The 16,109-nt window shown below is 41.1% G+C and overlaps 1 protein-coding gene and 1 long non-coding RNA gene across 2 annotated transcripts in view; one reads left to right on the top strand and one right to left on the bottom strand.

Moving 5' to 3' along the window:
- Positions 1-2,213, bottom strand: part of LOC144592069 (uncharacterized) — a 48,487-nt gene extending 46,274 nt beyond the window's left edge. The window contains exons 1-2 of the long non-coding RNA XR_013547063.1: positions 2,122-2,213; positions 616-681 (exon numbers count right to left, since the gene is read on the bottom strand). This is a non-coding gene — a long non-coding RNA (uncharacterized LOC144592069). The remainder of the gene's footprint in view (positions 1-615; positions 682-2,121) is intronic.
- A 563-nt stretch (positions 2,214-2,776) lies between these two features.
- The window catches only part of LOC144592067 (small conductance calcium-activated potassium channel protein 2-like), a 107,315-nt gene continuing 93,982 nt past the window's right edge, over positions 2,777-16,109 (top strand). The window contains exons 1-2 of the mRNA XM_078396330.1: positions 2,777-3,739; positions 4,036-4,131. Coding sequence (XP_078252456.1) covers positions 2,777-3,739; positions 4,036-4,131 — 1,059 coding nt within the window. The remainder of the gene's footprint in view (positions 3,740-4,035; positions 4,132-16,109) is intronic.

Below are 16,109 nucleotides of genomic sequence, written 5' to 3'. Positions count from 1 at the left end.
TCTAGTGTTGATTTATTTGTTGCAGCAAAGACACTGGTCTCAGGTTCAATGTTACTTTGCGAAACTTGAAGGATTCTTCACTATCCACAATTTAGATACTTGATACTGTTAATGGGTGCTGCATTATTTAGACATTTAGTGGCAGTTAAATACGGAACATGAACATGAGAACGTCCTGATCCATTGGATCGGTTTACTGAAATCGATTCATATTTTGTTTTGTACGGAAATCCACTTCTACAAGTGTTTTGCACCACAATGTGCCGAGACAAATCGTTTTAATCGTCTGATTTTTCGAAATGCGGGGGTGAGGGAAACTCATGAGAGAAAAAAAATAAAGCATTCGAAGACCAACTAAAGGATGAGAGATGCTTCACGTGATTTACAAAACAATGCGTATTTTTACAAGGAGCAAACATTTTTACGAGTCGCTCCGTTAGGTTCAACAATAAAATGTTTCAAATTAGCAGTGATATCTATAATTACGCAACTACTTATAAAGGTCCGATAAACATGAGCTAATTTGCACTTTTACAGTTAAAAGGAACGCATAGCTGGTTTGTTTTACCTAATTAAATGATCATAACATCTTTCGAATGGTAGAATATGTTTTACCTGCAAAGACTGCGGCGCTTCGGTTCAATATTGAAAACTTCTGTGGCTCCGCCATAACAGGATTCCCTGCTTAAATTAATTATTCAGTGTCACTCATTGCAAAAACTTAAAAAGCATCTAACAGACGGTTACGAACCTCGTGGGTGACGCTGAATAGTTTATCAGGAAATCGGATACAGGTGAAGAATTCAATTACTTAATGGAACCCAAGGTTTGTGCTGAATCTTTTCCAGGGCCCTCCTGCAGATCAATTGCTATGCGTTCGTTATATTGCACCCTGAATAAACTGTAAATCTTCCCCATCGCCATTCGCTCAGCAGTTTTAAATGGGAAACCGCAGTATTTTTATGAACTGGAGATAAGACGGGACGAATTTGATAAAGATTTATTAGATATCAACCTGCAATTGCCCTTTGACTGGACATCTACCCTTTGACTGGATATCTACCAATCTACAGATCGGGTTAAGATGTAGTATGATTCATTTTAGGAAAATCAAAAATGTATTGGGATTTTAGGAAAAAAAACAATAACACGCTCAACGTATGGCATACAAGTCACTTTCCTATATTTCATCGCCCTCGTTTTGTTATAAGTTCATAAGTTGTAGGATCAGTATTAGGCCATTCGGCCTATCAAGTCTACTCCGCCACTCAACTATGGTGGATCTATCTTTCCCTCTCAACCCAATTCTCCTGCCTTCTCCCCATAACCTCGACACCCTTACTAATCAAAAATCTTGCAATCCCCGCCTTGAAATGTTATCGTGTAACAATTCCTGATGTATCGAAACGACTAACGTGTATAATAGTCCATAATCAATTCCTCCATTCATAACGTAGGGTTGCACCGCCCACATTTTGGAGCCGATTTCCACAAATGAACCCACTTCTGTTTCACATCGAATATGAAAGATACATTTGATATGTTTGCGCGTTGTTATCTTTTGCTCCCCGCTAATATGATCATGTTGTCTCCTGCAGGAATCGACGAAGCGGGGGCAGGATGACGGCTGGGGAATCGGGTCTGCCAGGATATCGTTCGTTGCTATGGCTCCACGTCGACCATTCAACCTGCATTGAAATACGGATTTTGCAGAAAGATATTTCCCGGAATTTCTTCAAAAGTGAAATAAAGCAGAGGAGCATTTCCCTACTTTGACAGTTAACAATCTTCTGCAAACAACTTTAGTGAGTTGGCTAAAGCCCGGGCCACTGCCAGGGCTTAGCACGGATGAGCCGATGCAAGCCGCCCCGGGCTGGGCTCAGGGTGCGCTGCCCCTTTAGACTAGCAAAACTAGCAATCTCAGAGATCTGCTGTTTGTGAGGAAAAGACACTGTTCACATGATACAAAACCCCCCCAATTCTGTTTGATTTTGAAGCTCCTGCGATATAAGGATTTTAAAAAAATTGTGTATCACCATCCATTCACGGTAGATGGAGCAATTATGGAAAAAAGATACATAATGATAAGAAAGAGTTCACATACAAACACACACGCCTTACAAGGCACTTTTAGAGGCACAGTGACGCAGCGGTAGATTTTCTGCCTGAGCGCCATCGATCCAGGTTCAATCGACCACGGGTACTGTCTGACCGCGTGGGTTTTCCCCGGGTGCTCCGGTTTCCTCCCACATTCCAAAGACGTAGCCTAATAGGCTTGGTATGAATGTAAATTGTCCCCAGTGTGTGTGTGCGCGCAGGGATCGTGGGCTGAAGGCTCCGATTTCCGCGCTGTATCTCTGAGTGCGCTACCCCTTAGAGCCCTGTGGGAAGGGCCGAGCTAAGGGTGCGCTACCCCTTTCATAGCGCCCTTTGTGGGTGGGGCCGGGTCGGACTAGGAGTGCGCTACCCCTTTAATAGCGCCCTTTGTGAACGGAGCCGAGCTGGGGGTGCGCTACCCCTTTAATAGCGCTCTTTGTGGGTGGGACCGGGCTAGGGGTGCGCTACCCCTTTAATAGCGTCCGCCCTTTGTGGGTGGGGCCGAACTAGGGGTGCGCTACCCCTTTAATAGCGCCCTTTGTGAACGGAGCCGAGCTAGGGGTGCGCGACCCTTTTAATAGCGCCCTTTGTGGGCGGGGCCGGGCTAGGGGTGCGCTACCCCTTTAAGAGGGGCCGGGTCGGGCCGAACGCGCGCCCCTCTTGCCCCCTGCATTACGTCATGCCGATTGTTCTGGTGCGTCCGGCCAATCGGACGCGCTGCCTGGATTCTACGGGAGCCGGGATGGGCCCGTATCCGCGCCAGGATTTCCCCATCCGGACCAGAACGCATTGCGCAGGGTGCACAACCCGATCCTGCGGCTTTAATAGCCCTGACATGGAAACCCCACTGCAGTTTCACGAGTTTATCCAGGAGCAGCAGCACCACCACTATCATCATCATCATCATCACAGCCAGCAGCAGCAACACAGCCAGCAACAGCACCACAGCCAGCAGCAGCAACGAGACGAGCAGCCTCACCAATGGATCAGATGCAACTGCCCGAGTGTCACCGCCGTTGGCGACAACCGGCTGCTGTGTAATTCCTCGCCACTCACTTTCAGGACCAACTCTACCCCCTCCTCCTCCTCCAGGCACGGCAGCCAGCTAAACGTCAGCGAGCTTTCTCCATCCTCCGCCAGTCATGCCAGCTCCTCTAGACATCACCACCAGCACCGGCAGCCCAGCCCCTCCTGCAACCGCAGGGAGAGCAATCCCTTCACAGAAATAGCCATGAGCAGCTGCAAGTACAACGGCGGCGTGATGCGACCACTCAGCAACCTGAGTTCGTCCAGAAGGAATCTGCACGAACTGGACTCGGAATCGCAGCCTCTTCAACCCATCTTCACCACAGTCGCCCCGGAGATCGTGGTCTCCAAACCGGAGCAAAACAACTCCACTACAGTCGTTTCTTACGGGGAAAGCGGGAGCGCTGGCGGCGGCGGTGGCGGCCGTGGAGGAAACGGCGGGAATAACAATAAATCCTGCAGAAGGAAAAACAATAACATTGCCTACAAGCTGGGACATAGAAGAGCTTTGTTTGAGAAAAGAAAACGTTTGAGCGACTATGCTTTGATCTTTGGTATGTTTGGGATTGTAGTGATGGTCATTGAGACTGAACTTGCGTGGGGGGCTTATCAGAAGGTAAGCAAAATGCAGCGAATATCTTGTACTTTGGCATTTTTGGAGGTCTTTTTTGATCTTTATGCAGTTGCCCGATCACCAACTTGTAGTTCATTTGAGAAACTGCTTTGTACTTTCGCATTAACAATAATGAACAATTTAATTTTAAAACACTTATGATAAAAGTTAATCAGTGTTTAACTTTATATTGTGATATGCACTCTTAGATAATGAGCATAACGTTTTCTTAGGTTGTTTAAAGTTTAATTTCCCACTAATGTTCATCAACACTCAAATGTATTTCTTTTATATTACAGGGATCTCTGTATTCATTAGCTCTTAAATGCCTTATTAGCCTTTCTACCATCATTCTGCTTGGTCTGATCATTGTATATCACGCGCGGGAAATTCAGGTAATTATATTTTTACTAAAACAGTAACTTTTTAATCTGGCAGGCGGGGGTTATGGTCGGTTGTTTGGTCATTTCATTTTTTGTTGATTCAGGACATTCAGATTCATGGTCAATTCAGAATTAAGCACGAAGAGAGAAACAAATGTAAATTCAGTTGTAGTATGTATAGCTGGAGCCAATCCAAGGGTGCTAAAATAATATTAAGAGTATTCATAATTTAACGTGGGTTTGGAGAAACAAATAATTAAGAACTAAATACGTGGTTTAAACTATTTTAAAGGTACAAGCGATAGGGAATGGAATTATCCGGTCATCGGTTTCTCACCATTCCAAAGGATAGAATGTACAAGCCAATTTGCTGGTGATTTGCGAAGCTTCTAATATTTCTAATACGAAAACAACCAAAAATAAACCATATTTAACATATCCCAGAAATCTGAAATCCATGAAGTGGTAGGTGAACATTGTTAGTTACTGTGTACGTGATGTAATGATATATCTGTAGTCAAGAATACTCCATGTCATTGTTTCCCAAATAACATTATTGAAGCACCTTTCATTCATACTTTCCAGATACGCATATTTAGAGCAGTGGTTTGTAAAGAAGTTCGTTTACAGCAGCTGTGGCTATTGCATCGTTCGACTATTTTTTTAAATTTCAGAGGTGGGAATGTATTTTCGTATTAAACTGGCGTGATCTTAACAATATCACTGATTACTTAACCGAGCGAAAGAATCGCATTATTCTTATTTTGTTTACACGATTCTTAAATTACTTTCTATCCAAGTGTAAAACATTTCGGGATGTTTCTAAACCGTAAATACGTTGTTTAAAAGGCATTGGTTTGATTCCAATTGGCGGCTTCTTGGGGCTGCAGTTAATCCTGTGTTCTGTGTTAGGGGGTAAATTGATCGAGTAAAGCACTCACACTTTCCCCGAAGCTGCTGGTTTGATCTGAATCGCTCCATCATTCCATTTGTGCCTTCGTCTCTGAAGTGCCGTCAAGCATAACATTGAATGCTATCGCCTGGAAAACGCCACACGCGAGCGTTAGTTCCAGTATACATCATACTGAGCTTCTTTAGAATCTTTAACCGTGATGAAAAAAGTCTATGTCAGTAACCTTTTACAAATGCAAACTCAACCCTTTACCGAGCAGATTTTTAAAAAAAAATAACATCGGCGTCAATATCTAAATATTTGCATTAAGGGATTCATTGAGACGAGTCTTTAAAAATACCACGCCAACGTTGTGTATTCGCAACGAAACTGCCACTGTAGATTTATTAAACATTAGTGATATTAGAACAAGGGGAAATATCTAATAAAGTGAGAATATCCCGCGTAATGACTATAATGCTGGTATTTACTTCGGGTTACTGTGCAACCGATTTGTGATCTAATGTTGGTGTTCCATTATTGGATTGATGCGGGTGGACCTGACGCCGAGGTACGAGAGGAGAGGGGGTGCGCACACAGGAATGAACTAAGCGAGGTTGAAGGGAGAAGGACCCAGATGCATTCTTCAATTAAACTTTTATGGTCGTGGGGCGGCGCGACTCTCGTTCGACTCCAAACTGCCATCGAAGTTCGATTCTTCTAAAAAAATAACACGCAAGGCTGGAACCTACTGTGCGTGTTCAGTGTAATAAGCTAGGCACCGGGAATGAATGGCAACGGCTACCGAAGTTGGCTGTTTTTTAGTGTCAAACGAAGAACTTAAACACCACGAGACAATGCATTAGATATATTATCAAGGTACTCATTCCTTCTCTCCTGAGATGCTGCCTGACCCGCTGAGTTAATCCAGCATTTCGTGTCTAGATCCTATTATCAATGTGAGTCCAAGATAGACGAAGTGTGTAGCCTAACCAAGATAGAAAGGAGTATGGCAACAAACGGACCCGAAACTTCAGGATTCTCTTTGGAACGGATGGTGTCTGACTTGTCTCCTGTTCGAGACGTCAGACGAGCTCTTTGAACAAGTCGCACTAACTGTAGAATGAGGGAGGGGGATGGACCAGCATTATCCAAGGGCACGGATTTATTTTGCCAGGTGCATGAAAAGCGGAGACAGACACAAAAAAACAGGAGTCACTCAGCGGGTCAGGCAGAATCTCCGGAGAAAAGGAATAGGTGACGTTTCGTGTCTGAAGAAGGATGTCGACCCGAAACGTCACCTATGCCTTTTCTCCAGAGATGCTGCCTGGCCCGCTGAATTACTCCAGATGTATGTGTCTGTCTTTGGTTTACACCAGCATCTGCAGTTCCTCCCTACACATGAAAAGCGGAGTTGACTACCTCAAGAGTCAAGAGTGTTTTATTATCATATGTCCCGAAACAAAACAATGGAATTCTGACTTGCAGCAGCACAACAGATATGTAACATTGTACTCTGTAAACATCATTATAATCATCAAAACAGTTCTGTATATTAAAAAAACCCTACAATAATACCTCAAAGACAAAACCAATGCCCCCAGGTTTATGTAGTTCAGAGCTTAGTTGGTGTTTGTAGTGGTCAATAGCCTGATGGTTGTTGGGAAGAATGTCCTGAACGTGGACATTACAGTTTTTCAGACTGTAATACCATTTTCCCAATTGCAGGAGTGAAAAGAGAGTGCGGCCAGCGTGGTGTGGGTCTCTGATGATGCTGGCTGCCATCTTAAGGCAGCAAATCTTGTAGATCCCTTCAGCTAACAAACACAATGGATGTGGATGCCGATGCACAAATAGGTTTGGTTAAATACGCTTTTCAAAATTTGGAAATTAGTTAACAAATAAGATCATTTTGGGGATACCACCAGAGACCAAACATGAAAAAGTGCAGCATTTTGACAGGCTGTCAAAATGTCTCCCATAGCTGGAGAATGTAGAGCCGGGGATCATAATCTCAGGTTTGGGGGGTTAGACATTTGGGGCTGAGTTGCAGAGAAATTATTTAATTCCTATGAAATTATCTACCTAAGAGGGCTATGGAGGCTACGTTACAGAACTCACTCTAGAAAGAGATCTACAGTGGATATCTACACAGGATGTAATAAGCAACAAGGGAAGGGACTGGCAATCTGACACTAAAATAGAAAATGAGCTATAGTCGTATCGATTGATGAAACAGTCCCTCAGACACTTTGTTTCAATTTTTTTTAAAGGTGTTGGATTGTCATTTTGTTAAAAACAACTTTGCTTATTAATGTCACTAATTAGACAAGGGAACCTGTGATTTCTTGTCGGATCTATGGTTGTTTTATATGGTGACTTTTATTGAGACAATTAAGAATTAACAATAAATACCGCTAGGCAGGTATCACTGGGATCCTACATTACAAAACAAAATGCAGTAGGTGGTGTTTGAACAGTCAGTGTAATTTGTTTCGGAAAGTTTGGAGCTGCAATCAGAAATAATAGCATGCTCACCATAGCAGCAAATATGTTTAATTGCCTCCTTAATGCAGGTATAAGAGAGCTCTCAGCACCTAGTCTTTCCTCCAGTCTTTCCATCACATTTGGAAACTTTTATTGCTGTTTATCATCATGAGGACCAAAATTATGCCAATGAAAGTCAAATAAGCCATTATGAGACTGAGAAACAAGAATAAAACTGTTAGAGACATCAGCCAAACCTTAGTCTTACCAAAACCAACTGTTTGGAACATCATTCAGAAGAAAGAGAGCACTGGTGAGCTTACTAATCAGAAAGGGGCTGGCAGGCCAAGGAAGACCTCCACAGCTGATGACAGGAATTCTATCTGTAATATAGAAAAATCCTCAAACACCTGCCCGACAGATCAGAAACACTCTTCAGGAGTCAGGTGTGCAGTAGTACACCACTCAACAATTATAAACTATGGATTGCCTTTGCTCGCACTAAGGGCTTTGGATTCTTTGGACTAATATTGGAGAAATTAATTTATTGAATTTTTGTTTATTGTACATTTTCAATGTCCTAGCATCATATAACATGATAACAGGCATTCAGCCCAATTTGACCATGCGAATCATGATGCCCCCTTTTAAGCTTGTCCCATTTGCCCGCATGTGGGTTGTGTTTACAGGTCTGTTATATGCTGCTGCAAGTAGGAATTGCATTGTTCCATTGTCCGTACATATGATAATTGTACACTCTTGACTTGACGTATAGTAACTAAATAACCCTATGGGGTAGATGCTGATAGCAGAGGGAAAGAAGCTGTTCTTACGCCTGACCCTAAACCTCTCTTTTTTGTGGGAGAGACAGCAAATAATGAATGATTATGGATTTGGACGTTATATTATAAGCTGGGACATTAGAGCAAAGTGAAATGTACTACATTGCGCATTTACTCCATGATTCTGGGACTAGAGGCCAATCCTCGTTACAATCACATTCACCACCACAACCATGAGAGGCTGCAGTCAGCAGCAACTGAGGCAGCTCATGGCTGAGAACACGACGGATGGAAATGATTCAGGTTCAGTTCAATTAACCAGTTTCAGGGTGCAGTCTTCATGACAGGTTGCTGGCCAGAGGGACACCAGCTGGATGCGGGGTGTGAAGGTGAACGTTTACTGAGGTAGAGCACTGGCTTCTGTAAATAGTCACCAGTGCCTTGGACTCAGGTCATTACCTGGTGGCGACTTCACTGCAGCTGCAACAATCCAATCTGGAAAGAATCTGATATTTTATCTGGAAGAAATACCTTGTAAACCTTTCTTAAAGCGAGCAATTGCAAGCGTGTGTTTCACATGCATGGTATGGAAAGGCGAAGCTGACTGCACGCATGCCTCATACTGCAGTGTGTGGGTAGAGGAAGCTGGCGGCTGAAGATTTTGTTTACCATTTACCAAATTAAAAAAGAAATCAGTCACGTCGCCTCCCCCCAGGAAAGCTCTTTAGGTGCACCAACGATCATTAGGCAGTCCATGTACTTTGATCTCACTGTGAAGTCTTGCAGGAACGGACTGTTGTCTACACAAGTATTTGCCTTTGGCTGCAGTCATGTTGTGTTACAGTTAGCTGTGGCTGCAGAATCAGTTCACTGCTATTGCCTGACACAGTCAGGGACAACAGGGACAGAGCCAGGCTCCACATTATTCAGTGTCTGTGTCTTTAAGCACTGAGCACAACCTCTTTCTGAAGTTCCGAAACAACCTCTTAAGTAAGTTTTTAAACCTAGTTAGGTACTGGATAGACTTATTTATATCATCACAATTGCGTATTCGATGTATCCATGTACTTGCAAATGGTCAGTTTAATTATTGCATGAGGCTTACTTTCTCTTCCTCAGACTTTAGAATTTCCTTGTCAAACTACTTTCAGCATCCTTCTCAGAGGTCTCAGATAATTTGCTTTCACTCCAGCATTTTGAAGAGTGGAGGCATCTCCACCTGAGATATTTTTAGCCGCGGTGTCTGTTTTGCATACCAAGACCAGAGGGGCTTGGTAGAATGAGCCAAGCAGGCCTATGATAATTGGGGATCATACCCCATTGCACATACATGGAGAGAAACACAGACACCTCAGTCTTTTCTGACCACACCTTCATAGGCATAACTTTAGCCTGCACCCATTTCCAAACTTTCACTTCTCTCATCTTGCACCATCCACTCTACCCCCTTTCCTAACTCATCTCCTTCTTCCTCCTTCCGTAACCTTCTCCATTCTCATTCCCTTTTTCCTTTCAATCCCTATTTTGGTCTATCCCCTCTCTCAGTGTCAGTAGTTATATCTATGAGAATAATCTTCAGTGCATGGTTGCTAGACACAGAAATCTGATTGCCTGCCCAGTGAGTGATGAACACAGTGCAGGACCAAGCAGAGGGAGCATGATTATGTGTCGGAAGGTGGCGACCAGAACCGTCACCCATTCCTTCTCTCCAGGTATGCTGCCTGTCCCGCTGAGTTACTCCACCATTTTGTGTCTATCGTCGGGAGGGTGATTATATTGTATGACGTACTTGGACATGCGATGAGGTGCTTAAAGTATCAGATTAAGTTACAAATGTACAAACAAATCGGGAATCGGAGTAGGGCAGTTGGCCCCTTGAGTTCAGTCTGCCTTTAATGAGATCACAATGATCTGATTGTAATCTCAACTACGTTCCTGTCCACCCACTATAATTTTTCACCTCTTAGTTATCTGTGTACTTCTGCCGTAAGAATTTTTAAAGACTGCTTCCATTGCTCTTTGGGAGAGCAGTTTAAAGACTCATAAACATCTTCAAGAGATATAAACCTTATTTTTGTCTTTAAAAAGTGGCGCAACGGTAGAGCTGCTGCCTCACAGCAACTTATCAAACTCTTGGGTTCGATCCTGACTATGGGTACTGTCTGTACAGAGTTTGTACATTTTCCTTGTGATCACATGGGGTTTTCTCTGGTTCCCACCCAGACTCAAAGGATGTTTGGTTTTTACTTTAATTGGCTTCAGTAAAATTTAAATGTCCCTCCTGTGTAGTATAGTGCTAGTGATCGCTAGTAGGCGTGGACTTTGTGGGTCGAAGTGTCTGTTTCCATGCTGTATCTCTAAAATCTAAAAGTCTAAAGTAAAATGAGTGGCTCTTTACATGTAAACAATGAGCCTAGTTCTAGTTGCTCCCGCAAAAGGAAACATGCTTTCTGCATCTATCCTTGCAAGAGCTCCTCGGAAACTTGTGTGTTTCAATCAAGTCCCCTCTCCTTCTTCTAAACACCAATGAATATGACTTAGCCTGTCCAACCTTTTAAGACAACCTATCCCTTCCAGGTATTAATTTAGTGAACCTTATCTTGACTAGTTCCAAACATTAACATGCTTCTTCAATCCAACCTCAGCAATGGAAATCAGTGGATCACCACTTACACTGCCATGTACTTGTTTCCTAATTGTGTTTTTGCACAAATCTCTTGTTTTTACAGTCTTTTTATCTTTTCACTGTCTTATATAATTTATGTTTTGTGTGTTTGTCTGATTCTATGTGCTTGTAATCCTGCTGCAACCAAAATTTCCATTGTTTCTATACCTCATTGTATTTATGCACATGACAGTAATCAGGCAACCCCCAGCTGTTATCAGGCAACCCCCAGCTGTTATCAGGCAACTCCCAGCTGTTTTCAGGCAACCAAACTATCCTACTGCAACCAGAGAGCAGTCCTGAACCAGTGCCGGACTGTCTTTGATCGGACTTTACTGGCTTTACCTTGCACTAAACGTTATTCTCTTCTCATGTATCTGTGCACTGTGAATGACTCGATTGTAATCATGTATTGTCTTTTTGTTGGGTGGTTAGCACTCAACAAAAGCTTTTAACTGTACCTCGGTATATATGACAATAAACTAAACTGAACTGAAATACCGGATTGAAATAAGGATACCAATTTTGTGCAGAGAACTCCCCATCTATGGGGTCTCATGCCCAATATAACTCAGAATAACTTATCTTCTATTGTATTCAGATCCCCTCACAGTATACAAAAGTATTCTGTCACCTTCCCTTATTCCTTTCTGCACCTTTTTGTTAAAGATCTAGGTTTAGAAGAATGAGGGGGGACCTCATTGAAGCTTACTGAATAGTGAAAGACCTGGATAGTGGATGTGGAGAGAATGTTTCCACTGGTGGGAGAGTCTAGGACCAGAGGCCGTAGCCTCAGAATAAAAGGACGTACCTTTAGAAAGGAGATGAAGAGAAATTTCTTTATTGAGAGGATGGTGAATTTGTGGAATTCACTGCCACATAAGGCTGTGGAGGCCGTCAGTGGATATTTTTACAGTGGAGATTGACAGATTCCTGATTAGTACGGGTGTCGGGGTTATGGGGAGAAGCCAGGAAAATAGGGTTGAGAGCAGACGATGGACCAACCATTATTGAATGATGGAATAGATTTGATGGGCCAAATGGCCTAATTCTGCTCCTATAACTTATGAACTCTACTTACCCTTGCAGGTATGAATCAACTGGTGGCATTCTTTAAACTTACCACTCATGTCGCTGGTGAGCAACCTGGTCAGTTACTCCAGCACTTTGTGTTTTACTCAGGATTCCAGCATCTGCAGCTCCTTGAAGTCTCCAGTCTTGTCTTCATGTGTTGCAGTTAAAACATGAATATTAAAGCTTCCATAATTTTTGGCTGTTTTGAATAACCGAGACACCTATTATTAGAGCCAGATGCTATATGTGCAGGGGCATATGTTTCACCTTAATTTAACTTTACAGGTATCTCCAATGTACCTTTTTTTAAATTTTGGAGAAGCAGCATAGATTATTCTACAAAAGAACAAAGCAATGGAGATATAATTATATTAACGGTAATATTTTATTTTTTAAATGAACATTTTAAGGCAAATGTTAACAATCTGTTAATTACATGAATTAACCATGCTTAAAACAATAAACTACACAATTGAATACCGAATTAGAGATACAGGATATAGCGTAGTCTATATTCCAGTAATTTTGAAGAATTGGACATTTTTTTAGTGTAACAACCATTGCCATCGATTTTATTTTGAAATTTACAGAAGTGCAAAAAAGGGTGTCATATTTAAGGTGTTGTTAGACTATTGTGATTATGCTTCTGTAATCTTCCCTCTTATTCTTTCCATTTGGACTTGGAGCTATCCTTATCATAATGTAATATCTTCATTGCATTTATGTACGTTGTGAAACATAGCAAGTAAAGTTATGGAAGATGCTTAAAATGTGATATGTTATTATAAATCCACGCCACAGTCTCAGTAGATTTGCACTGCACCGTTCTGACTATGTTTGGTGCCAGTATCCCACAGTGAGGAGGAGGGGTTGTTTAAAATTATGCTTCCACAGTGCAGTTGGAAGCCAGATTTAAATTCAGACTGGACATGCCAGTTTTGATGGGCTTGGAAACTTAATGGCAAAATTAAAAAAAGAGCACGTCTTCGTATTTAAGAGCAGCTGGATCAAAAATTATTTGCTTTGAAATTAGAGAGGAGTTGTCCCTCTGATTTTTGTTGTTTCCTGCTTTCAGACCACACCAATACAGACGTAGAGACTTGTCAGAGGTTAATGTAATGAAAACACACTTTTATCATGGTGCTCTTGAGAATATCCTGTCTTATTCAATATATTGGTTTTCAGCATATGTTTATAAAAGTTTCTTCTTAATTGGATGGGTTTCAAATGGATGTATAATGTGGCGAAACTTTGTTCATGGCGAGGTTAAGTATTTGATCACCAGCTGGCCCTGGCAAGTAGAGTGTAAAGTTAAGGGAATTTATGCTCCCAATGTGGACTTATTGCTTGATTTGCTTATAGTAGAAAATACTTTATTACAGTATCTGACTATATTAATACAGCCTACATCAATAATGTTTATAGAAAATAACTGTTAATAACCTTTGAAGAAAATTATGCTGATGAAACTGTTATGCAGAATTCTTGACAGATTTGGCATTCACTAAACACCCAGGAAGTTTGGGCGGCACGGTAGCGCAGCGGTAGAGTTGCTGCTTTACAGCGAATGCAGCGCCGGAGACTCAGGTTCGATCCTGACTACGGGTGCTGCACTGTAAGGAGTTTGTACGTTCTCCCCGTGACCTGCGTGGGTTTTCTCCGAGATCTTCGGTTTCCTCCCACACTCCAAAGACGTACAGGTATGTAGGTTAATTGGCTGGGTAAATGTTAAAAAAAAAAAAAATTGTCCCTAGTGGGTGTAGGATAATGTTAATGTGCGGGGATCACTGGGTGGCACGGACTTGGAGGGCCGAAAAGGCCTGTTTCCGGCTGTATATATATGATATGATATGATGATAAGATGAGGCTTGTAACTTGAAATATAAACTAATAATTTATATGGAATCAAATTTCAATCAATATTAGTTACAAACCACATTAAAAGGCAAATGCTACCTAACTCACTTACATAATTCAATACGTATCTAATCTGAGTTGTTATTAAAATAATGGAATATTCTTGATATTTTAGATGCTTTATGAAACAATATTTTATATTAAATTAACTGAATGCAGAATATGTACATTGGGCTGGTATATATGAAAATCAAATCTAAATATAAAGCATTTTAAGAGGCAATATTGCTGTGCAAATTGGTGGAATGAACGCAAAGGAATGGTTTTAAAATAAATCTATTTCCTAATTTTTGCAATAGAACTAAGATTAACATTTCACTCATGGGAAGTTGTTTGCAGTTGATCAAGTGCTGATGAAACAATTTATTTTTCAAAAACCTCGTCGTATAGAACCTCATTCTATATCCAGTTGTACTAGAAACACATTCCTTTCTCGTAGTGTGTAGATGTGGTAGCACAAATGAAATTCCAAAAAACTCAGAAGCACTTAATTAACAGTCTTCAGGTTAAGAGCATCCAACCAATGAGCCAACGCTGATATATCTCAAACAGAACAGAATCTCACAACGATGACTGGTTAGCAGATCGATACACATGCTTGTACGATCAATCCTGCAAAAGTAAAGTCGGAAGATAATTAGAAAATGGAAAGCTTTACCACATTGGCCATTGAAGTCTAATTATTTAAAAGAAAGCTGCAAAAGAAATAGGGTATGCAGAAATGACAAGGGAATGGAAATGGAGCAGAGAGCTCTGGTGCGAGACTGGCAATGGGCAGGCATAATTGGTTGAATGTCCTCTTTCATCCTGCATTTCTATGAAACTTGTAATATCAATGATCAGAAAACATTTATTGAATTGGATTTGACGTAGAGACTTGTCAGAGGTTAATGTAATGAAAACACACTTTTATCATGGTGCTCTTGAGAATATCCTGTCTTATTCAATATATTGGTTTTCAGCATATGTTTATAAAAGTTTCTTCTTAATTGGATGGGTTTCAAATGGATGTATAATGTGGCGAAACTTTGTTCATGGCGAGGTTAAGTATTTGATCACCAGCTGGCCCTGGCAAGTAGAGTGTAAAGTTAAGGGAATTTATGCTCCCAATGTGGACTTATTGCTTGATTTGCTTATAGTAGAAAATACTTTATTACAGTATCTGACTATATTCATATAGCCTACATCAATAATGTTTATAGAAAATAAATGTTAATAACCTTTGAAGAAAATTATGCTGATGAAACTGTTATGCAGAATTCTTGACAGATTTGGCATTCACTAAACACCCAGGAAGATGAGGCTTGTAACTTGAAATAGTGCATGAAATGTATTTTGTGATAATATATCACTTTAAATAGATCACTGTAAGTATTGAACTATTTGTTGCTGTAGAATAATATATCTCTCTAATTGGAGGTTTTTAAACCTAAAGAACCCGAGCTTCAGAAATTGTTGTTGCTGTAGAATGGATATGCTGTTCAGGAGGACATGGTAATGCCATTTTGACATGTGTTCATTTTCCATGGCAAATAGTCTTTGCAGTAGAATATTGAAAAAGTCATTCAGAACATAAGAAAGGTCCAAATCTTGAGCAGAGGCATTGCTGTTTTTTTGGTCTGATAGGCTCAGATGTTGCGATTCACAACAGACCACATCATTAAGGAACTGTCAATTCCTATCACTACTTTTCCGACTGGCAATTGATGCCAGAAGACAACAGGATGCGATGTACAGAAGTGACAGCTTGAAACTGATATATTTCCCCCTAGGGGTACACAGCATAACTCTTGGGATATAGTGGAGAAAATGTGTGATGTTTCAATAATGTCTGGATATTTACTATTAAGATCAGAATGTTAGAGGAATGAACAGGAAGATAGTTGGTCTATCGGAATTGGAAGATGGTGACTTATCAGCTATCACTGTAATGTTAAGTCAGCCATTGGAAAGGTGAAGTGATCCACTGTTTCCATGGGTGAAAGACAGAAAGAAATTGAGCAATTGTAAGGCTTATTGAACGATATGTACTGATTATATAAAATAGATGTTTAAAAATCTGGTGAATAAACCAGCTATTGACTTTAGGTATGCAATAAGGAAATATTTTGACAATTTTTGTCCATAGTATACCCTTCTACATTTCTACATTTTCAACATGTTCCAATACCCA

The sequence above is a fragment of the Rhinoraja longicauda genome, chromosome 3 (genome assembly GCF_053455715.1).
Source record: "Rhinoraja longicauda isolate Sanriku21f chromosome 3, sRhiLon1.1, whole genome shotgun sequence".
NCBI classification, from domain to species: domain Eukaryota; kingdom Metazoa; phylum Chordata; class Chondrichthyes; order Rajiformes; family Arhynchobatidae; genus Rhinoraja; species Rhinoraja longicauda.
The sequence above is the reverse complement of the archived record's forward strand: the minus strand, read 5'-3'. Positions and strand labels throughout refer to the sequence as shown.